Genomic DNA, 26451 nt, shown 5'->3' with positions numbered 1-26451 from the left:
CTCCCTGACATCTGACTTTAGGAAAAGTCATAAGCTGGCTGGGGAAAAAGAGGTTAAGAAAGGGTGTGCATGTATTGAGGCTTCGAATAAAGTAGATGATTTGTTATTCTCTGGTCTTTCAGGAGTATGGCTGCTAAGTAAAGTACAGAATACCCAATGAAATTTGAATTTCAAATGAGCAATGATACCCCATGCAGTATTGGGACTATATAGACAGCCCCCAGTACTCAAGATGTCTGTATTTGTGGAGTCCACCAAGTGGATTGAAAATATCTGTGGGAAGTTGTGTGCATATTGAATATGTACAGGTTTTTTTCTTATCATTCCTTAGATTGTTGGTTCTCAACTTTCCTAATGCTGTGACCCTTAATACAGTTCTTCATGTTGTGTGACCCCAAGTGTAAAGTTATTTTGTTACTACTTCATAATGGTAATTTTACTGTTATTAATCATAATGTAAATAGCTGATATGCAACCCCTACAGGGGTCATGACCCATAGGTTGAGAAACACTGCCTTAGAAGATACAGGCCAATAGCTATTTACCTTGTATTGGGTATTGTATATGAGGGTGAAAGTCCCTGGTTTAGTTGCTTCATTATTTAGCTTCCAGAGAGAGGTTATTTAAAAAAAAAAAAAAAAAAAAAAAAAACAAAAAGAAAAAAAAAACATTGGGTGACGTGTGTAGATTTTGTTATTTAGATGAAGAATTTGAGCATTTAAAGGTAATTTTTTCTTTTGTGGTAACTTCTAGAATGAATCCTATGAAGATATGAAGGAAACCATATTTATGATAACAATCATTGCTTATCTGAAAACCAAATTTTGCTGGTGTACTGCACTTATTTGCTAAATCTGGCAACATGACTGGAGGATCTACAACAGTGATAATGCTGGGGCTGAGATTCCTGGCCCCAACCCTGCTTGTGCAGACAGGCATCACAGAGCCTGCTGTGAGGCACTTTCTCCTCATTACAGTGAGGAGAATAACACCCCTTCATCTGATAGGGCTATCTGACAACTCAGTGATGCAACACTTCTTTATAAAGCTGTTAAATTGTGCTCAGCATTCAGTAAGCAATAGATATCATTATTATTATTGCTGTCATTTGCTGTCCCATCATTTTTCTCAACACAGTGACCACCACCAGTTGATCAGAGTAATGAAGCCTGCTGGTTTAAGGTCTCGGAGCAGGGTTCTTTCATACTTTCCTTCTTTTCTAGACATTGGAAAGAACCTTTCCATTCCCATCACAGTCTTACTGATACCTAAGTCATGATGCCCAGGTGTATTTATTTCTCACTGTAAATCTCAGTGTGTTGAGGCAAGACAAGGCTGCAGAGAAAGCAGAAACCTGGACCCACTCTGCCAGCTGGCTTTCTTCCCTTAGTGGCATTAAGATGAAGCACACTGCTATTACCTGTCACCTACCTCTTCTTGAGTCCATAGCTCTATCGCATTGCACTCATGGTGCTGGGACAGATATGGCATCCAGTGTGTGGAAAAGAAACTTCTGAGAAGAGGCTTGGGTTTGGTACTGGGCTCTTTTTGTTGTTATTCAGAGATTTAGGTCCTTCAATAAATTACTTCTTGCCTCTGACTATGCTTTACACTTCCATGACTCTACAAAATTCAGGTTAAGCTTCATATCAGTACAGGAATGTGGAGAGGTGAGGCTCTTAGGTGATCTAGTCACAAGGGTATCTACTTTGTAAGCCAAGTTGAGGTCTATCTGGACAGAAGAGGGGTCACACTTCCGTACTTCCAGCCCTTCTGCCCTAAGAGGACAGTGTTTGTCCTTTGCAGTGGATACATTCTGGAAAGAGAGAATGGCTCTCACTACATAATGAACCTAGTGGCCCCCTGATCTCGACTTCCAGTCTCCAGCACCATGAGAAAGAAATATATATGTTCTCCATAAAGCACCCAGCCTCAGGTATTCTGTTGTAGCAACACAAATAGACTAAGGACTGCCTCAGTTTTCTCATCTGTAAAATGGTAAAACACAACATCAGCTCTTTAAACTCGGTTGGCTTGTTCAGCGAAATGCACTGCAAAGAACAACAGCCACCACAAAACATTTTTGGATGACTTGAAGATACTTTGATAGTATAAATGAAAAATGAACTTCATTGCTCTGAGGATGACAAAATGATACAGGATGATACTTCATCAGCCTGCTTGGGTGCTTGGTGCTAACCCAGCCCTCCTCTGCAACATGTGTCCCAAGCATTCCCTGGGCTTGCAGAGTGAATGTGTTCTGGTAGACAGAGACTTGCTGGCAGCTTTGTGTTAGAATCTGAGAAAAATGCCCTCTGATGATCAACGTCCCCTTTTGCCTAAGATGCTGACAACTGAGCAGTTAAAACAAGCGAAGTCCCAGTGACTTGGTGTCTGTTGGCTCTCCAGGTGTAAGGGAGTGCATGGGAGGAAGGATCCATGCATTACAGGAGAGATGGGAACAGAGTCACAGGCATGGGGGGCAAGGCAGGAGAAGGTAAACAAAGAGAAGGAAAACAGAGGCTGAAAGGCATCTTAGCTTGGCCCTACCGTGTTGTACAGTTCCTCTAGTCTGGAGATGGTGAGAAAACGGTGCATGCTTACTCCGTTCTCTATGAGTAATTTCACAAAATCCACTCTGTCCAGGACTAGGGCATCCAGCATGGCTTGTTCCAGGGACCCTACCTGTAATCCAAGACATTCCGTTAGTCTGCCCACAGCAGAGAAGTGCATGCCTCAGTGCTCACCCAGAGGGCTTGAAACAGATCAGGGACATGTGCCAATGAGAGAGACCCAGCACCCTGCCCTCCAGGTGCTCTTCCTGGTCCTGAAGTCTCATGTCTTGGGAAACAGACATCAAAGACTTCCAGATCTAGGAGCTACTTTCTCCCCTAAATCTCTTGTTCTGGAGCCTCAGGACCCCACGTTTTCCTCCTGAACGATTCCCTGGCTAGTTTTCTGCTATGCCTATAGAGGTAATCCTGGACACTTCTCTCTCTCCACTTCTTCTTCCTTAGGTACTACTGACTGAGAGCCCTGGCTGACTTGAGGATAGGAACTCAGGTAAACAGAGCCAAGGGTCCGATAGGTCTGGAATCTCTGTGTAGAAATGGGCACTCCAGAGGCAAACTCAACACGTTTTCTAGATGGAATACTGGCTGGGACTTATATTACTTTTCCAGTTTTCATCCCCCCCCGCCCCCCCTCCCCCCAACGTCCAGATTCCTTGACGAATATGCCCTCAACTAGCAGTCTCTGAACCCTAGGAAGACAGGTGCTCAGTTGCGGCCAGAGCGCCTAAGGTTGAAGGAGCCCTGTGTCCAGGCTGCTGCTGGGCTGCCACCCGTGGGTACGTGTGCACATCACCCAATGGCCCATTTCCCAAGTTCTTATTTTTGGCAGCCAAGCGACAGAAAAGAAAAAGCCACGGACAGTTATATAAAGCTTTGGTTCACTTGTGCTGGGCATCGGGCAGACCTGTGCTCAGCCACCAGGACCAGATGGTACCTGCACCCAGAGGCCTGGCCCAGTTGCAAACCAGCATGAGCGCCACCATCTGGCGGTAGCAGCTTCCTCCTTCTGCTCTCCTAAAAGGTAACCAGAAACAAACGAATCCCCTCCTTCCTTTATTTTAACTTTGTCTTGTTTGTGTTGTTAAAGATAGAATAAAAAGATAGGATTTGCATCAGAAAATTGTTGAGAAGAGCCAGGGAACGTTTGGTGGCGAACTTAGTTATATCTTCCACTAGGTGGCAGTATGTCCCCAAACATGAGAGGGGTGCCCTGGCCACATGCTGTGCTAAGCACAGGGTGCTCTCTCCTCTCCGCTCCCCCCGCCCCCGCCCTAATTTTCTGAGCCACTTTCACAGGTTCCTTAAACACCATTGCCAAGCACGTGGGCTTTTCAGGGGTAACGATGTATACTCTACCGGCCACTGTTGCCCGTAAATAAAGATCTGGCTGCGAGCGATGTCAACTCTGTTCCAGGCTAATGCTAAGCTCAGTTGGTCTGGGGCAGATGCATTGGCTCCTGTACAAAGTGGGAGGAAAAAAAAAGAGGGCGAGAGAAACAGCAGTTAGTCATGCCAAGAAGAGTCTTTCAGCCACTCCTCCATTGATCCCTCTTTCCCCAGAGCAAACTAAGGAGCTGTGTGGCTCCTCCATTCCACTACTGACATTTTGGGGAGGATCCTTCTTTGTCATGGTGATTTCCTGTGCACTCTAGATTTATTTTATTTTACTTACTTGTTTTTTTGAGACAGGGTTTCAATATGTAGCCCAACCTGGCCTTAAACTCATGGGTACTCCCAGCCTGGCTTCCTGAGTGCTGGGATAACAACAGGTGAGTGCCCGGCACTGGATGAATTTCAGTACCCAACAACCAAGTGAGATGGTATTTATATCTGTCCAGAAGATTCTTCTGTGACAGGCAGTCTAGATGATGCATGTTGTCCACATGTGCAACCCTCAGCAGCTGTTTGTATAGCAGTCTAGAAGGCAGGGGGACTATCTTGCAACCCCTGTCCATCTTGTGGCTGGGTGAGCTGGGACCTCTATAAGCCACTATTCTATTATCTTTGAAATGGGGACAGTAAGAAGTATCCCATTTTATTCAACTGAGATGCTACAAGATTGAAATGGGATCCTATAAGCAAATTCAAATGCTAACTTTTTTTTTTTTTTTTTTTTTTTTTTTTTGGTTGTTCACACTTTATTGACATCCTTGGTGTATGGAGGAAGAGACCTCATTGCACACTGGTTCATTTTTACCCTACTGGGTCTCCTATTAGCAAGGAAGAAGGGAAAAGAGCAAATGGTCTTCTTTGGCTCAGAGAATTTGAAAACTGAACATATGTTTGGCAAACTATTGGAGATTTCCACATGTTGTGGTAAGGAATGTCCCAAGTGGTACTGAACACTGGCTCTTGCTATCTGCCTTGGTCCCATGAAGATGCTCAAGTCTAGAGATGATAGAATGACACTAAGGGAAAGGTCACACGGCTCCTAACAGAGAATAAACAGAAACGTTCATTATGCTGCTGTGACATTCCAGCCAGAGCCAGTCATTGTGAATGCTGCCCGGCAGGGAAGGCTGGAATCCATATAAGGACCCACCTGCTCACCCCACTATGAATGTATGTGACTTTTACCTGTTGGCCCTTGTCAGCCTTACCAGGAGATCTTTACATTATCACTATGCCAGCCCCCATATCAATTCAGTGACACCACTTGAAGGAGTGTCTAAAGCCCCCAGGTGTTTCCAATGCACAGCATGGGTAGAGAACTGCTGGCCCACATGCCTCTTTTCATGCCTACCCTGTGCCTTTTTCTTCTGCATTCTGCAACATTGTTGCTAAGAATTAGGCAAATGACTGGGGCGGTGTAAAGTGCTTGATAAATAATCATGGGGACCTGAGCTCCGTGCCAAGAAGAGACATAAAAACTGGGTATGGTGGTTTGTGCCTATAATCTAGTACTGGAGCAGTGAGGTGTCAGACAGGAGGATCTCTGGGGCTTGCTGGCCAGTGTAGCTGGATTGATGCTCCAGGTTCAGGGAGCCACTGTCTCACAATAAGGACTAAGGAAGATAGAGAGGACTAGAGGAAGACAGGGAGGACTAGAGGAAGATGATGGAGAGGACTAGAGGAAGATGATGGAGAGGACTAGAGGAAGAGAGAGAGGACTAGAGGAAGATGATGGGGAGGACTAGAGGAAGATGATGGGGAGGACTAGAGGAAGATGATGGGGAGGACTAGAGGAAGATGATGGAGAGGACTAGAGGAAGAGAGAGAGGACTAGAGGAAGATGATGGGGAGGACTAGAGGAAGATGATGGGGAGGACTAGAGGAAGATGATGGGGAGGACTAGAGGAAGATGATGGGGAGGACTAGAGGAAGATGATGGAGAAGACTAGAGGAAGATGATGGGGAGGACTAGAGGAAGATAGGGAGGACTAGAGGAAGATGATGGAGAGGACTAGAGGAAGATGATGGAGAGGACTAGAGGAAGATGATGGAGAGGACTAGAGGAAGATGATGGGGAGGACTAGAGGAAGATAGGGAGGACTAGAGGAAGATGATGGAGAAGACTAGAGGAAGATGATGGGGAGGACTAGAGGAAGATAGGGAGGACTAGAGGAAGATGATGGAGAGGACTAGAGGAAGATGATAGAGAGGACTAGAGGAAGATAGGGAGGACTAGAGGAAGATGATGGGGAGGACTAGAGGAAGATGATGGAGAGGACTAGAGGAAGAGAGAGAGGACTAGAGGAAGATGATGGAGAGGACTAGAGGAAGATGATAGAGAGGACTAGAGGAAGATAGGGAGGACTAGAGGAAGATGATGGGGAGGACTAGAGGAAGATGATGGGGAGGACTAGAGGAAGATGATGGGGAGGACTAGAGGAAGATGATGGGGAGGACTAGAGGAAGATGATGGAGAGGACTAGAGGAAGATGATAGAGAGGACTAGAGGAAGATAGGGAGGACTAGAGGAAGATGATGGAGAAGACTAGAGGAAGATGATGGGGAGGACTAGAGGAAGATAGGGAGGACTAGAGGAAGATGATGGAGAGGACTAGAGGAAGATGATGGAGAGGACTAGAGGAAGATGATGGAGAGGACTAGAGGAAGATGATGGGGAGGACTAGAGGAAGATAGGGAGGACTAGAGGAAGATGATGGAGAGGACTAGAGGAAGATGATAGAGAGGACTAGAGGAAGATAGGGAGGACTAGAGGAAGATGATGGGGAGGACTAGAGGAAGATGATGGAGAGGACTAGAGGAAGAGAGAGAGGACTAGAGGAAGATGATGGGGAGGACTAGAGGAAGATGATGGGGAGGACTAGAGGAAGATGATGGGGAGGACTAGAGGAAGATGATGGGGAGGACTAGAGGAAGATGATGGGGAGGACTAGAGGAAGATGATGGAGAGGACTAGAGGAAGATGATGGGGAGGACTAGAGGAAGATAGGGAGGACTAGAGGAAGATGATGGAGAGGACTAGAGGAAGATGATGGAGAGGACTAGAGGAAGATGGAGAGGACTAGAGGAAGATGATGGAGAGGACTAGAGGAAGATGATGGAGAGGACTAGAGGAAGATGATGGAAAGGACTAGAGGAAGATGATGGAGAGGACTAGAGGAAGATGAAGTGGAGGACTAGAGGAAGATGAAGTGGAGGACTAGAGGAAGATGATGGAAAGGACTAGAGGAAGATGATGGGGAGGACTAGAGGAAGATGATGGAAAGGACTAGAGGAAGATGATGGGGAGGACTAGAGGAAGATGATGGAGAGGACTAGAGGAAGATGATGGGGAGGACTAGAAGAAGATGATGGAGAGAACTAGAGGGATGGATGGACAGAACTAGAGGAAGATGATGGAGAAGACTAGAGGAAGGTACCTGGTGCTGACCTCTGGCTTACACGTGAACACAAATACACACATGTATGCACAGCTACACACACACACACACACACACACACAGACAGAGAGAGAGAGAGAGAGAGAGAGAGAGAGAGAGAGAGAGAGAGAGAGAGAGAGACTCTTTTAGGTAACTGCTAGACATGGTGGCTCATTCCATAATCCCATCACTTAAGAGGCTGGGGCAGAAATGCTACTGTGAACTCTAGACCAGCCTAGGCTACAGGGTGAGCACCATCTTGAAAACAAACAGGGCTGGAGAGATGGCTCAGCAGGTAAGAGCACTGGCTGTTCTTCCAGAGGACTAATGTTCAATTCCCAACACCTACGTGGCAGCTTACAACTGCCTGTACTACCTCCAAAGGATCCGACACCCTCACACCAATGTACATACAGGCAAAACACCAATTTTCGTAAAAAATAAAAATAAATAAGGTATTGAAAATGAACAAAAGACAAATAAATAAACCAAGGTGATTTATGCAAACAATGTTCACCAGAGGACTGCTCAGCACTTCTCCAGTTTGTGCAAGCATGTCTAGCCTGGCATGCCCCTGCAGACCTTTGTGTCTCACTTCCACATTTTGACTCAGGAGTTCAGGGGTGAAGCCTGAGGGTTTGTATTTCTCTTTTCTTTTGTGATAGAGGAGATTGAACCCAGGGCTAGGCAAGTGCTCGCCAGTGAGGTACATCCCCAGCCCTGAGTCTGCATTTCTAACCGGCTCTCAGGAAATGCTGCCATCCCTGTCCTGTGACTATCCTTTGAGTGACAAATTCCTTGAGGTTGCTGGGTTGTGCTCCCTTTACAAGTCTGACCCTGGTGTCCACAAGTTGATGGGTTTAGTATACGGCGCATTCTTGGAGTGAATTGATTACCATTTGAAATAATGTCTATTAGTTTGATTTACATAGAATTTTCCATTAAGAAAATTATCTGTCTTCTCAGATAACAACAGAGATTGCAAATTCATGTCAGGGTGACTGAAACATGTGAAAATGTATGTTACTAAATTGGAGAGGGAAAAAAGTGAAGGTTCACTGGGGTTGTGTTTGGAAGGTGGCATTTTATAATTGCTTGTTTTCCCTCTTTTAAAAGTCTATTTTTTATTTTAACTGACACAGTAAGTGTACATTTATGGACTATTGTGTGGCATTTAGACACATGGACACTGTCTATACAGATAAGATTAGAATCACAGGCAGAGGATATCAGAGAACATCATGTGTACTTATTGAGACCATTCCAAAGTCCCTCTATTATCTATTTTAAAAAATATAGTCAGTTGTAAAGCCTAGCTTTCCTACAGTGCTACAGCATAGTTACTGTACTTACCGGGCTGCACCCCTGATACATTAAACACCACACCCCTTCCTTCACTCCCACTGTCTATCTCTCCACTTCCATGATAGCAATATTTAGTTTCCGAATCTAGGAGGAACTTGCAGTATTTGCCATTGTGTGCTTCATTTTTTTTTTTTTTAAACTTAGCGCAATATCCTCCAGTTTCATCTGTGTTTCTCCATTTTTTCCTGGTGAATAATATTGCATTCTGTATAAATACACCACACTTTCTTTAGACATTCATCTGGTGATGGACATCTGAGTTGAGCCCATATCCTGAGTTTTGTGAGCGATGCTGTAATAAACACAAGAACGTAGGTGTTTCTTTGCTGCGCTGATTTCATTTATTTTTGAGCTATACCTGGTCATGGGACAGCTACATCACACAGTAGGTCTGGTCTCAGTTTTCTAAGGAACCTAGCCTCCATGCTGTTTTTTTCTAAAAATGTTTCTTCCTTTAAAGTTTATTTGTTTTGTTTTATGTGTATGTATGTATATATACCACATGCATGCCGGGTGCCTGTGGAGGTCAGAAGGGGGTGTCAGATCCTTTAGAACTGGAGTTACAGAGGGTTGTGAGTTACCATGTGGGTGTTGGGAATCGAACTCTCCAAGAGCAACAAGAACTCTGAACTGCTGAATCATCTTTCAGCATCATCAACACTGTTTCTTTCTTTCTTTTTTTTTTTTTTTAAAAACAATGGTCATATCAACTTAATCTTTAGTGAGAGAAAGAGAGAGAGGGAGGGAGGGAGGGAGGGAGGGAGGGAGGGGGAGAGAGAGAGAGAGAGAGAGAGAGAGAGAGAGAGAGAGAGAGAGAGAGAGAGAGAGCGCTTTGCTTCTTTAGCTGGTCCACTAGCTGTTGCTTACATACTGTAATGGTTTAGTCACCCCCTGCATCATGCATATGTCACAAGTTTGTATGCTACCCAAGTCAATAGTTGCACAAGCCTGATCAAGAGACCATGGAGGAAGGAGTGATTTGAGGTCAAGGTGCGCTACAAGCCTGAATGTAATTAGGTAAGTGTCAAATAAGAACATGAAGCCAATGAATTTTGGCGTTTCAAAAGTGGAAAATACATCACTCAAGAGTCGTCCTGGGTGACAGTTTGAATCAGTACAAGTGATGAACCACCCGGGCTTGCTTAGGACAGTGACAGTTTCAGCACTGAATTTCCTTCATTCAGGGAGATGCCTCAGTCCTGATTAAGACTGGTAGTTGCTCACACTGTCCTTAATTGGCTGTGCACTGGAGTTTCCCATAGAAGTTTAATACACTCTTGCCTCAGACGTATTCCTGGAGATCCTGGTTAATCTGGTCTTAGGCACTGCATGGTCTAAAAGCTCCCCTGGTGATTCATATGGGAAGACAAGGTTAAGACCCTCCAGTGTAGATAATATGCACTCATTAATTTGCTTACTTTTCACTCATGTAATTTTGCATTCAAACATATTGATTTCATGCCTTCTCAGATGACAGACATTATGCCAGTATGGACACCAAGATGAATCAGACCAAGTCCTTTGTCTTCAGACCTTACTGCTAGGAGAGGAGAAAGCTCTAGTTTAACATACCAGCTACGTGATTTACCTGCTCAACATGTTGATTATGTTTGTTTTTGGGACTGTTTAGATATTGCACAGCTAATAGTGACCATCAAAGCTGCATGTCACCCTCTTTATGGTGTCCTAGCCATGGTGGGGCAGCATTCAGAAAACAAGCAAAGCAGCACACAGTGAACCTTCACAGTGTGTATTTGTGCTATAGAGGACCACTGCCACTCCCATTGTATTTGTGGCCTGTATCTATATAAACAAATGATTGTGTCAGGACTGCTCTGGCTTCCCAATCTTGCTTGTTGCCATGACAACATTGTACCAACTAGCTGGAGCAATCCATTGACAGGCTATTCTCAATAATGAGGGCTGGAAATAGTGTCTTTGAGTAGCCTTGAAGGCACAAGTATTTGAGTTCTTTGGGCTCTCTGGTTGACTCCACAAGGAAAATAGAGGGTTGGAAAAATAATACCTTGAGAAATCAAAATAGGTCTGGATTCCACATAGGTCCTGACTTGAGCTTAGGGCACTCACCCATATGCTCTGCTTCCCAGGCTGGTAGGTAGGAAGCCTTGGCACCTTTGAGGAAAGTCTTTGCGAGCATGGATACAAGGTGAGGATGATCGACAGGGGAGTGGCAGAGGTATAGGATGAGTAGGCAGGAGGCATGTGAGATCATCCAGAAGGTGAATGGGTCAACTTACGCTGCCCTAATGCGGGCACGAGTTCATAGCAGTATAAAGTCTCAACATAGTGGTTTGACTATTTTATCTTTCCGTAGGAGGCTGGTGAAGTTGTAAGTGCACAAATGATGACCACAAAGAGTTCTGAAGGATGGACATTTCAGTAAAGGAACGATGTATGAGGAGAGGAGGGATTCAGCACACTTTGTCTGCTGCTGTATTTAAGAGTTCAGATCAGTACGTAAAAGGCATGTCTTAGTCTCGATGTTAAAAGACAATGCCAGAAAGTGGCAAGAATAGAAATCTATTTTTGACAGTCAGGAAACCTGAAAACCCAAGATCAAAGGCCAGCAGGTTTGATGTGCTTCACCTATGTCCCTAGTGTTGGACGGTCCCACAGCACAAGAGCAATGATGCTGGCATTGACATTGCCAAAGAGGATGTCACACATGCTTCTTTAAATTGAAGGAGAAATGACCTGGTTTAAACAGGACAGAAAAAATTATGTGGTAAAGTTTCTAAGACCAACAAGAAGAACACACATTCTCTGTGATGTTAAAGAGAGCTTATGTTACTACACATGTTACAGTCACAGTGTGGGCTAAGTGTTTACCCCTTCACTCTCTTCACCTACTTACATAAGGATAGCATCCTCTCACATCACAGCGGGGACGAGCACAGCTCAGGAAGATACATTTCTGTACATATACATGCTTATAGTTTTTGTGCATTTGCAGTGATGATAGTGGTGTGTGTGTGTGTGTGTGTGTGTGTGTGTGTGTGTGTGTGTGTGCATTTGTGTGCCTGTGAATGTGGGCATGCAAGTGGAGGCTGGAGGATAACCTCGAGTGTCAGTCTTCACCTTCCAGCTTGTTTGAGACAATGTCTCTTGTTCTCTGCTGAATATAGCAAACTAGCTGGCCTATGCATTTCCACGCTGCTGGGTTGCAGTTGTGCATGTGTGCTACCACATCCTGCTTTACATACCTTCAGGGACCCGAAGTCAAGTCCTCACACCTTCACAGCAAGATCTTTCTTCATATAGCCACTGTCCCAGCCCCAATCAAATTATTTTGAGAGACCATGTCCCTATAACGTCTACTACAGGATACTGTTATACGTATCCAGCTTTATTAGGTGTTGTACATATTAAATTTTACATTGGTATGTATGTATTTATTTATTTATATTGGTATGTATGTATGTATGTATGTATGTATGTATGTATGTATATAAAGAAACACAATGTGTATGGACTCAGTGCCATCTGTGGTTTCAAGTATGTGCTGAGGGTCTTGGAATATGTCCTCACAGATGAAGGGCAGCTACCATATTCAAAGTTCATTTTTTTTCCAGAAACAATTTTTTATAAAGAATATGATTCTTCTGTTAATGCATTTTCTCTTTTGTTATTTTCCTTAGACTATCTCTGTGTGCAGTCTATGCTAATCCATTTTTATTATTTATCATTTAATGAGTTGGGTTATAATGGGCCCAGGGTAGCATTCCAGGCTAGTTTATTATTCACAACTGGAAGGCTTTCTCCTAAGCTATGCCAAAAATCAAACTCCCTCCTGCAATCATGGCTTATCGACATAATCCTGCATGCATCCCACCTCCTCGATGTCTATGCTCAGAGTTGGGGTGAGGAAGGACTTGAAACTTCTGTGTCACATTTGTTCTTGCACATGCTGCTGCAGACAAAGGAGAGAAACTGCATCCTGGGGCACTCCTCCCATCTAGGGACAGGATTCTGCAAGTGCACAGCTGCTGCCTTTTCTCTCACGCTCTGCCCTGCTTGCCAATGTGGTTCCTGCATATGCAGATAGTTTGGAGTGTATTTCTTAGTTTTGCCAAAATGAAGTTGCTTGATTTTTCTTGTTTTTGGTCAGTTAATTTCAGATGCTTTCTAGGAATGGAAGGGGAGAATGACGAGCTTATATGGTCATGTCTGTGTTGGCAATTGGAAGGTTAGGTAGATGAGAGAGGGGTCTTCACTGAGTAGCATAGCTCTAACTGAAGGGTGAAGACAGACAGGCGGGAATATACTTAGCCAGAAGCAGGAGGCTCCTTTAAGAGGTCGCTGCAGAGTTTGAGAGGAGGAAGGGTAACTCAGACTAAGGATATATAAAAAGCCATATGGAAACTTACTATTTTACAAGCCTGTAAAAATATAATCTAAAACAAGAGTTTGAACAGGTGTCCTTCATGGGTGGATAATGCTCCTACTAGAAGTCATGGGTTGTTAAATGAAAAATCCCAGTGCCAGGTGTTGGATACATCCCTATGAACTGTTGGCCAGGGAGGCCCTAGAGGCCCCTGAAACAATATAGGCTACTGCCATTGCTCTTGATTGCCTCCCAGAGCTTCATGATAAGACCCTATTGCTGAAAATAGATACTACACACTTGAACACAAGTCAGAGAAATAAAGCTGTGAATCCTGTGATCTAAAGTGTATCCTCTAGCATAATAGAGGCACAACTATTGTAGGGATAACCAATTACTTTGTGGTTGGATTTAAGGCTTGCTCCACAAGAGTAAATTCATGCCTAGCTCTGAAGATCCAATCAAGACCCTATGGCTGGGGAGGTCATAGGCCCTAGCTGGAAACCTATTACTACTACTGTTTGACTAAATGGCTGTGCTATCAAACTGCCTTCCAAACACTTATGTTTACACGCAGCAGATCAGTGCTGTGTCCAGCCTTCATCAACTAAGCTTCTTGCTGCTGGAGGTGGCAATGAATGCAGAAACCCGTAACTGGCTGAAGTATCAGGAATATATGATGGTAAAATGTTTGGCCCTAAATGGGACAGTTATACCACCCTCTCTAAGGTTCAGGGAACTTCGAGGAAGAGGGGCCTGAAAATGTAAGAGCCAGAGGGTGAAGAAATGTGAAGCAAAAGGTTATCTTTGGGTCATTAACTCACTACAGCTGTGGTTTTCTGCAAAGAACAAGCTTGAGCCTGACAACAGACAACATTTCGTCATGGATGGGGGAGGGGCTCATGAGGTCCCACCCCTCCCCCAAACTACTTATTGACAGTTAATGGTTTTTGGAGGAGGGGGGTGTCATTGTCTTCAGTGGTGTAGCCACTGATACGTTGCTCTTCAGAAAATACCCCCCCACACACATTTTGGGTAGAAACTAAACACAGTGGGCTACAAAAAGGAGACGTGAAAGTTTGAGGGCACGTGATGAGAAGGAGGGGTCTAGTGTGAGTGGGAGGACACCCGAGAGGGGAAAGGACAAGGACCACAATTCATTATGAATGTATGAAACTGTCAATCAAACAAAAAATTCTGACACAGTATTGAGGGATGAATGACCAAAAATTTAGTATAAACAAACATGTATGAAAATTTCAAAGAAAAAAGAATCGGAAGGCCTGGGGTGCTAAGCAAATAATGGACCCTCTCTGAGAGTGATGGTATATAAAGAAGTCAGGTGTCTCATTTTGCATAGATAGTCTTACTATCATCCGGCTTGATAGGCTGGGCTGGGGATGGGCAGGATGTACTGATAGTGTGTCGTGCACAATAGTATCATGACTCTGGTGTTGAGGATGAAACACCTGTTCCCCAAATAATGTTGAGGAACACTTTTTTTCTTGATGAGGAATTTAGACCCTTCCTTGCCTTATACAATGCATTTTTTTATCTGGATTAGATATGTTTTCTAGCCAAGTGTGGTGGTGCCCGCCTTTAATACTCGCCTCTGTGAGCTCAAGGCCCTCCTGCTCTATAGAGTGAGATTCAGGACATCCAGGGCTACACAGAGAGATCCTGTCTCAGTATATCCGTATTTCCTGATTCTGTGTGCTGGTGCAGTCAGATTGATGCCATTCTTTCTGTATTGAAGAAACTTCTCTTTGCAGAAGACAGGGACAGGTACAGAAAGCCACAACTGGCTCAAATGCAGACAACAGACCATGTGGTGCCCAACCCTAGTTGGTACGCCTACAACACAACTCCTCTATCTAAATAAAGCTCAGGGAACATCATGGGAGAGGGGGTCAAAAGACCAGGGATTCTCTGTGAGACTGTCTTCCAGATATGACAGGGAAGCCACACCCATGAAATTTCAACAATATCAATGACTGGACAATGACAACACCAGCTGACATGCCAACCTGGATGAGGGAAATCACATAGTACCCCAACCCTAGATAAAGAGCTACAAGCAATTAATGACTACTGAGAGATGGAAAATTAAAGTCTTGCCCAAGGATGAGCCCTCTAACTGGTTATCCATTACCAAGTGGTAAGTCCTAAAACCATACACTACCACCAAAACTAACCAGACTTAGCAGGTTGTATTTATATATTTATTCACACACACACACACACACACACACACACACACACACACACACACATACACACACACATACACACACACACATGCACACATACACACACACACATGCACACATACATACACATGCACACATACACACACACATGCACACACACACACACACATGCACACACACACACACACATGCACACATACACACACGCACACATGCACACACACACACACACACGGATTTGGGAGAGACCTGGATAAGGTTGGGGTACATGAGAGGGATTGGAAAGAAGAGAGGAAAGGAAAAATGATGTAATGGTATTTTAACTAAAAGATATTTTCTGTAGTTTCATCTAGTATCCCTTTTATTTTGTTTATAGATGCTGCAACCAAATTCAATAGGTTCTCAATCAGCACAAATCCACCTTCCCTTTTATTAAAAGACGTCAGCTTCCCTAACTACATGTAGATTAGTAATGCAGAGTAAACTAGCTGGAAGACCCTACCACATGACTTAGGTTGCTAGGATACATCTTCAATCTTCTCCCCAAATAGAGATTGCTCCTCAGAAGCCTCCCTCAAGAATATGGCTGACTCATGGAGAAAGACTAAATTCAAAACGGGAAATACACACACACACACACACACACACACACACACACACACACACACACACGCGCGCACGCAGAGAGAGACAGAGAGAGAGAGAGAGAGAGAGAGAGAGAGAGAGAGAGAGAGAGAGAGATGTGGTTTGTATATAATTTATTGTCCTCTATATTTTATTGCATTGAATGATAACTATCTTCTCTTGGTAAAAATAACTTTAAGTGAATCTCAGGAGAAGGCTAGATGGGATCAGGAAGACCAAATTGCTTTTAGCTGAAGGGATCCCATTTTTATATGTGAGAGACAAAACAAAGCTACCTGAAGGAAGATAGGGTAACATCCTTGGGTTATTGTGAAAAAGAAAGCTAATACCTAACATTTATTTAATATTAAGCTTGAACCCACAACAGCCAGCACAGTTTCTGAGAATTCATGTATTGAATTCTTACAATGACCCACAAGGTGCTTTTACTCCAGCTTTACAGATGAGGGAATCCAGGCACAGAAACTTGTCTATGCTGAGGTAGCCAGGAGATGTCAGAGGTGAGATTCAAACCCAGGCAGCCCCCACCATCAACTGTTTTTTTTTTTTTTTTTTACTGTGTAGGCAAAACTGGCCTCAAACTTGAGAGTCTCCTGCCTCTATCGGGTTACAGCTAGAGTCACCATGTTGAGAGTCTCCTGCCTCTATCTACAGGGTTACAGCCAGTACCATCACATGGACTTCCTCCTGAAATTCTTACTTCATTTTCCTGCCTGTGCAGTTGGGACATGGAACAGAGGAACCTTCAGGGATGAGACCTGGATTTCTAGCTGGTTTCATTTACTCAAGAAATCTTACTGACCTCTAGTTCTCTGCCAGCCTTTATTGTAGACACTAGGAAAACAGGGTGAACCAAAATCTCTGCCTTCAATGAGGAGAACCCCTAAATAGTTACATATATATTTCTTCCTTTTCCTTTCAGTTTTATTAGAGAGTTTCCTGTTTGGATAGAACCCTTTGAAGGACCATTTAATACACTCTGACACTTTCTGAAACAGCATCTCATAACCCTAGCATTCATTTCCTTTGAAATAGCAAATGCTGCTTCTAAATGGTTTCCACACATCCCTGTCAGCCCCATTCATTTCAATCATTCCATCTTGATGGCCATCCCTCCCCAGTCATTGTAAATACAGCTCCTGGTTTAAATCGCCATGCAGTGAAGATGAGTACATACAAACCAGCCGTTCAGGTAGTATTTACTTTATAAAATGATTCTTTATAAAGTGTTTACCATTTTCCCTAGATAGGAATTTGCATCTAGATATATAAATAAGATATAGGTCTAATAATATAGCTTATAAGTACATCTTATGAGGTTATTGATTAGGTAAAATGATTTATACTTGGGTGGGCAAAATAAACCTTCTTTGGGTTTTGTTATATATGCTATTTAATTTTCTGTCTTAAGAAGGTTTTTAAATTGTACATTTTCCTTAAACTGAAACTGTTATGAAGATGCTATCACACTTTCACTGTCTAATTCTTTAGGCTACTTATGTAGAACTGGATTGGGTTTGTATGTAGCCTTCTCCCAGCATTCTGAATGGCAGCACTACATTTCAAATGCCTTCATAATATGTTTTTCCTGAGCACAGGGGTCTTATACATTTGAACTTTTAAATTATTTTTATACTTTATGATCTCTAATTATGCAATATTTTGATACTGCTTTTAAATATCTCTGAAGACTTTGCAGCATAGAAAACCCTGCCTTATATAGATAGATGCCTCAAGAATTAGACCATCTTTGATAGCAGGGCCAACACTCTGGACTCTTAGAGAACTGAGATCCCAGCCAGATGGGTACTTCTTGCTTCAGTTTTGGTCCCTGAAACACGAGGTGAGTAGCAATTACATTTATAGGCTATAACTTCTTTTGCTCAACAAGAATGAGCACTGAGCTGATTTATTGTCCACAGCACTTGGGAAGTGTTTTAGCTCCTCAAGACTTAGTTCTTTACATGTAAAATCAAGTAACTATTATCTGTCTGAAAAGATGGTTTTGCAGATTAAATAGACTGATAAATGGAAAATGATGATTTGTCAAAGCATTATGCTGCACAGGATTAAAAAAGTCAGGAACCATCTATTTTCTGCCCTCAAGAAACACATCTTACCACCAAAGACAGACTATCTTAGAGTGAAAGGATGGAAAAAGAGGTTTCAAGGAAAGAGACTTAGGAAGTTAGAACTATTCTAATACCCGAAAAAACAAGTTTTAATTCAAAACTGGAAAGAAAAGATAAAGATGGACACTTCATAACAATTAATGGAAAGATCCATTAAAAGGACATTACTATTTAAACATATATGCACTGAACATAGGTGTGCCCAATTATTTAAAATGAATATTAGTAGATATAAGTCACAGATTAACTCTAGCACAGTATAGTGGACACTTTAATACCTCACTCTGACCAGTTGACAGGTCCTCCTGATAAAAATTAAACAATAAAATATACAAATTATATGACACCATGGATCAAATGGATGTAAAAGACTACAGAACATCTCATTCAAATGTTGTAGAATACACGTTCTTCTGAGCAGCCCCTGGAACATTCTCTATAATAGGTTATATATCAGAACTCAAAGCAAGTCTTGATAAATATAAGAAAGCTGAAATAATTCCTTTCATTTTGCCTGATCACAATGGAAAAAGACTACAAATCAATAGCAACCTAAACCCTAGAACACATACAAACTCAGAGATCAAAGAACACTGTTGAGTGATGAATGAGTCCTTGAATAAATTAGGAAGGAAATAAAAGAATTTCTATAATTAAATGAGAATAAAAGCACAACATATCAAAACATATGGGATACAATGAAAGCAGTCCTAAGAGTGTAAATTATAGCTCTAAGTGTCTACATTAAGAAACCAGAAAGGGGGCTGGAGAGATGGCTTAGTGGTTAAGAGCACCAATTGTACTTCCAGAGGACCCAGGTTCAATTCCCAGCATTCATATAGCAGCTAACAACTTTCTATAACTCTAAGATCTGATACCCTCACACAGACATACATGCAGGCAAAACACCAATGCATATAAAATAAAATAAATAATTATTTTAAAAAAAGAAACCAGAAAGATCTCAAATAATAACCTAATGATACACCTTAGGTCCCTAGAAGAATCAGATCAGTAGATAGAAAGAAATCCTTAAAGATCAAAGTAGAAATTAATGAAATAGAAACAAGATTGTAAATGCAGACAAATGCAGAGAATTAAACAAAGAACTCTTTCTTTGAAAAGATAAACAAGATTGAGAAACCCTTAGACAAAAGAGAAGATGCAAATTAACATAATTAGAGATAGAAAAGAAACCATTACAAAAGATATCAATGAAATTCAGAAAAATCTAATAATATAGTCTACTAAACTGGAGAATTTAAAAGAAATAGATGGATTTCTGAATATATATGACCTACTAAAATTAAACCAATATGAGATAATGTATAAAGATTTTTTTTTTTTTTTGAGACAGGGTTTCTCTGTGTAGCTTTTCGCCTTTCCTGGAACTCATTTGGTAGCCCAGGCTGGCCTCGAACTCACAGAGATCTACCTGGCTCTGCCTCCTGAGTGCTGGGATTAAAGGCGTGCACCACCACCACCCAGGACTGGAGAGATGGCTCAGAGGTTAACAGCATTGACTGCTCTTCCAGAGGTCCTGAGTTCAATTCCTGCAACCACATGGTGGCTCACAACCATCTGTAATGAGATCTGGCACTGTCTTCTGCATGTATAAAGATTTTATTTATTTATTTTTTTGTGTATGTTGCTTGTATAATAATGGAAGCCAGAAGAGAATGTTGAATTCCCCAGAACAAAAGTTACAGATGGCTGTGAGTCATCCCACAGGAACTGGGAACCTAATGCAGGTTCTCTGCAAAAGCATCAAGTGTTAAGCACTAGGCAATCTCTATAGCCCTAAGATAAACAATTTAAACAGATCCATAAAAAACAGTTAATATTGAAGGTGTAGCGGAGAGTGGTGGTACACACCTTTAATCCTAGCACTTGGGAGGCAGAGGCAAGTGTATCTATGAGTTTGAGGCCAGACTGGTCTACAAAGTGAGTTCCAGGACAGCCAGGACTGTTACACAGAGAAACCCTGTCTCAAAAAACAAAACAAATGAACAAATTGAAGAAGTAACTAGAAACTCTCCCTACTAAAAAAGTCAAGGCTCAAATGCATTCACTGGCGAAGTTTTTCCAGGCCATGCTGGAAGTCTTAGCTATAGGACTAAGATGAAGGAAGAAGATAAAAGGATGCAATCAGGAAATGATGACATGAAAGTGTCTCTATCTATAGATATGATTCTATACATAAGAGACCTGAAAGTCTGTCGGACAACTCTTAGAGTTGATAAACAGTTTTAGCAAAGTGGCAGGATACAAAATTAATATACAAAACTCAGTAGATTGCCTGTATGTCAATGCAAACATACTGAGAAAGAAGCTAAGCTAACAATCCCATTCAGTAGTTTCAAAATACATACCTCAGAATAAACCAAAGATTGCTCAGGACATAAGACTAGTAATTGACAAAGAGATTTCATGAAATCAAAAGACTTCTATATAGAAAAAGAAACTGCCAATTGTAGCACAAATTCTAATTGGCTTTAATAAAAACCCTGAGCTAGATATTGGGGTAAATGCCGAAAACCAGAGAGACAAAGGAACAAGCCACAGCCACCTCTCACTTCACCAACTATTCAGGTGAAAGGACTGAGCTCCTGTCTCCTCCAGCCTTATATTCCATTCTCTGCCCAGCCAGACACTTCCTGTCTCAAACTCCCTAGTGCTAGGATTAAAGGCATGTGTGCCTCCCAAGCACTGGGGACAAAGGCATTGAGATCCCAAGGGCTGGATTAAAGATGTGTGCTGCCACTGCTTGCCCTCTATGGCTAACAAGTGGCTGGCTTTGCCCTCTGATCTTCAGACAAGCTTTATTTAGAGCATACACAAAATATCACCACAGCCAATCAAGTGAAAAATCACCCTACAGAATGGGAGAAATATCTCTGATAGCTATATATCTGATAGAAGATCAGTATCTAGAATATATGAAGAACTCAAGAAAATGAATATCAAAGAAACAATTTAAAAAATGGACCACAGAACTGAACAGAGAGTTCTCAAAGGAAAAATACAAATGGCTAACAACATTACAAAGTGCTCAATATCATAATCAACAAGGGAAATATAAATTTAAACTACTTTGAGATTCCTTTACACTCTGCTCAGCAGATTTCATCATGTGGGTAAATGACAGCCAATGCTGGTGAGGAAAGAAATCCTTATCCACTATAGGTGAGAGTGTACATTGGTGCAGCCACCATGTACAGTATAGCCTCATTGCTTCCATAAACTCACAGCAGCTTATGGTTTCCTGCATAAGAATTGCATAAAACTAATCCAGTCAATTTCCAAGCATCGTCAGCAGAAGGACTCAAGTGGTTCTCCTCCTGGCTGAAGAGCAAGTACTTACTGTCGGGGGAAGGATTGTTTTCTTTAGTGTTCTGGCTGAGAGGACATGAAGCTATGAGGGGGAAATGTTGGGGAGATCTGGGAGGGTAATGAGGAGTTTGAGTTGGATATGATAAAGATATACTATATTAATATATGAAATTGTCAAATAATAAAATATTCTAAGAAAGCTCCATACAAAAATTTTTAATGTCATATGTACTCCATAATAAATATTATCAAATTAACAATTATAATTTAATAAATATTCCAATTGGGAATGCTATTGTGTGTAGAGCATTCATAGATGGAGAATATATGAGTTGGACCATCATTACAGTGTTTTCTGTGGTCAATGTGAATGACTGGCTGCCATAGACTCTCCACAAAATGATACTGCATGATAAAGGAGAAATTCTGAATATTAAGTTTGGATGGTCCTTAAGTTTCCCTGGGCTTATGCATGTCAGAATTGTCAATTTATATTAGGAGTGATTCTCTGACAGAGCACGGGGTGTCAATCAAATCTACCATTCGGCTTTCTTTTCAGCTTCTGTCCTTAGTGAGCTGACGTTTGTTAAGGCTAAGATAAACACCTGAGGAGGTAAAGTTGTTACAGTGTGAGAATTTGAATGCAGTTGGAGACACTATGTTATAAGATGATATTATTTTTAGGAATGTAATTTTGGCTGTGAGTTCATCTGTGTTGTTTAGGTTGTGGACACTGGAAATTCTCTTGTGAGCCACAGCCACCCTTATTTAGATGGCTTCTCTGGCAGTATCCTCAAGGCTGCCTGGTATAAGATGACATGTAGGTTTGATGTTCTATGGTGGCCCCGGGTTGCAAGCAGCCAATGAAACTGTTTCACCTGTCCTGGTGACCAGTCAGCTGTCTTCACTGGCTGTGGCTGGCTGGTAGGTCTTCGGGAACTGCCAGTCCCTTCTCTTACTACTGTGCCTTTCCTGACTTCTCCATCTGGACTTCTCTATCACTTGAGCTCCTTCATTTCCTCATTCCTTGGGCAAGAGGGGGATAATTGAAGTTTGGTTTGATTTTCCTCTTATTGATTGGGCTCTGTTGTTTTTTAGTGGAAAGTCTACTCACTTTGAAGAAGTGTTTCTACTTTTGATTATGGAGCTGGGTATTAGTCTTTTGTGAACCAAAGCTGAATAACAACACCACAAAGTCAGAAATTTAAGTTTTGTACTCAGTCTCTTTGGTGATAGGTGTGCCAAGAGTTTCTACAATGAACGTTGCCCTTATGTCCTTAGGTCCCAATAATATATGCAAGTAGAAAGGATGAATGGGTTTATATGGTTTATGATTAATGATATTGTAAAGCTCTGTGTGTTTCTCTTTCTAAACATTCACTTAAATGAATGTGTTCTCTTTGTGGTGCCCTTTCTGCCGCACAAGAAGCCAATACTTCACCAGGCCCCTGTTTGTTAACAGAAAACCATGGAAAAGTGTTCCTGTGCCATCCCAACAGGCAAAGTAGAGAACCATAATTGATGTGAGATGGAGAGTAGAATAAAAATTCTTACACTTGGGCTGATCATTTGTGATATGTCAAAAAGGAATTTGTTTCTACAGCTGTGTGAATAAAATTTCTATTACCAGCAATATACTATAGAAACCTATGCCCCAGGGTTCTGGGGTATTTTCTGGAATTATTGCATTGATTCCCCCCTTTTATTTACTTTTCTTTTACTCACTCTGTATCTTCCTCTGGGTGCTGTGCAGAGCAATGGCCATATGTGATTCGTTTGTACTAAAGTTGCACATTGCAAAGTTGAGCCATTGATTCTTCTCAGGTTTGCTATGAAAATCTCTACTCTTATTGTCTCAGGAGGCCAAGGTCTTAACATCCAATATACATTTGCTTATTTAGTTTCCTGTCTCCAGCCTCCTTTCAGAACTGTATTCCAGCCTGCTTTTAGCATCTGGTCCTCCATTCCAAAAATCTGTTTTGGGTTTTTCAGAGAATAAATCTTTTCTTTTCGGTTGGAGAGGGTTTTGCAGATTCGAGGAAGACATGGCATGCTGGCCACATCTTAAAAAAGACTTAACAAGTTCTTTCATATTTTTCCTCCCAAGTCTTTCCTTTTGAATTTCTGATTGTCCCAAATTCTGAGACTTCTGGGCACCACAAAGCATAAATCAGCTTGATGCTAGCTTAGAATTCAGTTTTCTTTTCCGGTCTGCTATTTTTCATTTTTCCCCCATCTGTTCTCATTTTCCAGGTATAGAAACCACATACCTCAGTCCTAGTCTCCTCTCATTGGTCACAACATGGTCACATGGTCCTAATGTCCCTACAAAAGAATCTGAGGTATTGAGCTTCTTCCACCCTTAAAGAGGATGATCAGTACAGGAAGCATAAAATACAGCTTCTGACCTAAATGCTTTTAATTAAGACCTCACACTCTTGTTTTAGATGCATTTATTAGCAAGTCATGGTAGGTCCTTGGGTCAGTGGGCACATTTGTCAGTCTCTCTGTGTTTTGTCATGTACCAAGAAAGCTGTAGTTGTCATTGACTGTCTGAAAACACATAAAAATGGGGGCACTGTTTAATATCTGGTCCTGGGCATAGATCTTAGAATGCAGAGCAAGTGTGAGTAACTCAGAGAATCTGGGTTTGTGTCCAGATTCTACCAACTTCTTCACACCAGAAGAAAGAGCCATCTTCTGACATGGGATAAAAGGAGAGTGCAAACATCATCTACAACTTCTAGCTGTGTGATCTTGGTCAAAAGCTTAGTTTCCTGTTCTCCAGTGTCACTGATGGTCCTTTTCCTGTGGTCATCTTGTAAAGATTAAGGTAGTTAATACTCAGAAATGTGACCACTTATGTATTAGTTGTGATTATTATATGCTAGTTTTATCATTGATATTGACATGGGCAGAGGGAGACAAGGAGTTAGCTTGAGGGTGATGGCTTTATCTGGGTGCTCATTGTATTTAACTGAGTTGTTCCAGAGAGGTAGCTGTGCACTATACAAGAATAACCTGTGTACTCCAAAGAACCCAGAGTCTAAGAGTTCAGCTAGAGTTGTCATTTATATACCATTGTAGATGTGACATGTAGGTGGTTTCATGTACACGTCTCCCTCATTCAGTCTCTTGACTCTGGAAGATCCAGCTTTTGCCAGATCCCTTACTCTTTCCTGGCTCCTAGAAATGCCCTCCCAATTCCCAGAACACTCCATTATTATGTGTGTAGATTTGGCAGAAATTCTTCTCATCCTCCAAGCCCTGCCCGATTCCTGAGTTTGATGCACTCAGCTGCTCCATTGACTTCTCCCTCCCTTAAAAGGAAGGCTTTTGCTTTCAGTAAGTCTGTTTAGGTTCAGGACCTCTTTGTCTATCCTTGAGTATTTTTTTTCAATGAGGTCAAGAACTTCTGGGAGAACAGAGTCAAGTGACACCATCATTCTTTTTATTATTTGTATACACTACATATTTTAAAATTGTGTTGCCGCCAGTCCATATGATCATATAATTGAGACTAGGCAGTGACTGATTGTACAATTGATGCTGATTAGTGGTTCTTAAATAAATCAAGGAAAAAGCATGACTCCTTAGCCCTGCTGGAAAGTCACAGCAATGAGTTCCTCACTATTAGAGAGCTGTTCAGCAGTAGTGAATTTACAGTGAACTTTCCTGAGCCGTGTCAGAGGCTTGCATGCTGTGATTGTCTGAATGAGAATGGCCCCCATAGGCTCAAATGAGTGCTTGGTCTTCAGTTGGTGGAACTGTTTGGGAAGGATTAAGAGGCATGGCCTTGTCAGAGGAAGTGTGTCACTTAAGAGTGGGTTTTGAGGTTTAAAAAGTCCACACCATTCCTAGTTCTCTCTCTCTCTCTCTCTCTCTCTCTCTCTCTCTCTCTCTCTCTCTCTCTCTCTCTCTCTCTCTCCTGCTTATGGATTAGATTTGAACTGTTAGCTACTGCTCCAGTGCTATGCTGGTCATAGACTCTACCACCCTCTGGAACTATGAACCCTCAAATAAATGCTTTCTTTTGTAAATTGCCTTGGTCAATGTTGTCTCTTCTTAGTAATGAGAGAAAGTAACTAAGACAGACGTGTTACAAAGTGAAAGGATGTTTAGTTTCTGAGGAGGAAAAAGTGACAGGGTCTACTACATTAGTATTTAGAAATGGCCACATGGTGCTAAGAAAGAGTAAGAGACCTTGGGTCTATGTTGACCCCAACACCATTTCTTCTTCCAAACACCAACCAAGGCATAGAGCAGTTGCGTCTGGAGTAAGAAGTAAAGTGCAAACTGGGGGGGTAACTGCTCTGTTTGAAAGGAGAAAAGTTCACTTCATTCTTCTAGGGAAGAGTGAAAAGCAAGCCAGTAATGTGAGCAGGAGTGTTGGGACCTGAGAGATGCTGTGATCCTGGGAAGTCACATAGAGGGCCCCAGGGAGTCCTGGGTAAAGTCTCTAAGAATGCCATTCAGTTTGAGGTTATTTGTGTTATCGACAAATAAACCTCTTTTCTATCCATGGCTGTTTCTAGAAAACTCTACAGTTTATGAAACATCCTGCAAAGTAAGTTTCATTTTCTTGTTTTCATTTTGAAGTTGGAAGGGCCAAGTTCCACATTTTGATTCCTTTGACAAAGAAAAGAAATAAGACACAGAATTAAGAGTTAGAAGGCAGGGGTGGGCAAGAGAATGGAGGAAGTTTTTCAGCCACCCTGAAGAGTGTGCCATATTTGTTGGTCATTGACCTGAAAGGATAGAGCTCTCCCCAGTGACCTTCACAGGTAAGGGTTCCATAGCTTATACATTTGGCTGTTTATGTGACTTTGGCTAGTATTTATTAAATTCTTGCTATTTGTGAGCAATTTTGCTGGATGTTGAGAGGCAGGGGGAAGGGGGGATACACACAGCATGCAAGCACATGAGCAGAATCCATTTTCTCTGGAAACTTGGTAATTACCAGGGACATTTATAGCAAGGGTACCAATATTTTGACTGGTCATCTTTGGTTTATTCCAG

General features: G+C 42.0%; 1 protein-coding gene across 42 annotated transcripts in view; it reads right to left on the bottom strand.

The window, feature by feature from the left end:
• Positions 1–26451, bottom strand: part of Trpm3 (transient receptor potential cation channel subfamily M member 3) — an 819880-nt gene that overhangs the window by 89831 nt on the left and 703598 nt on the right. For all 42 annotated transcript variants that reach the window (XM_036207600.1, XM_036207631.1, XM_036207795.1 and 39 more), the window contains 2 exons: positions 3930–4030; positions 2551–2685 (listed from right to left, as the gene is read on the bottom strand). In XM_036207600.1, the coding sequence (XP_036063493.1) occupies positions 2551–2685; positions 3930–4030 (236 nt within the window). The remainder of the gene's footprint in view (positions 1–2550; positions 2686–3929; positions 4031–26451) is intronic.

The sequence above is a fragment of the Onychomys torridus genome, chromosome 1, assembly GCF_903995425.1.
Source record: "Onychomys torridus chromosome 1, mOncTor1.1, whole genome shotgun sequence".
NCBI lineage: Eukaryota > Metazoa > Chordata > Mammalia > Rodentia > Cricetidae > Onychomys > Onychomys torridus.
The sequence above is the reverse complement of the archived record's forward strand: the minus strand, read 5'-3'. Positions and strand labels throughout refer to the sequence as shown.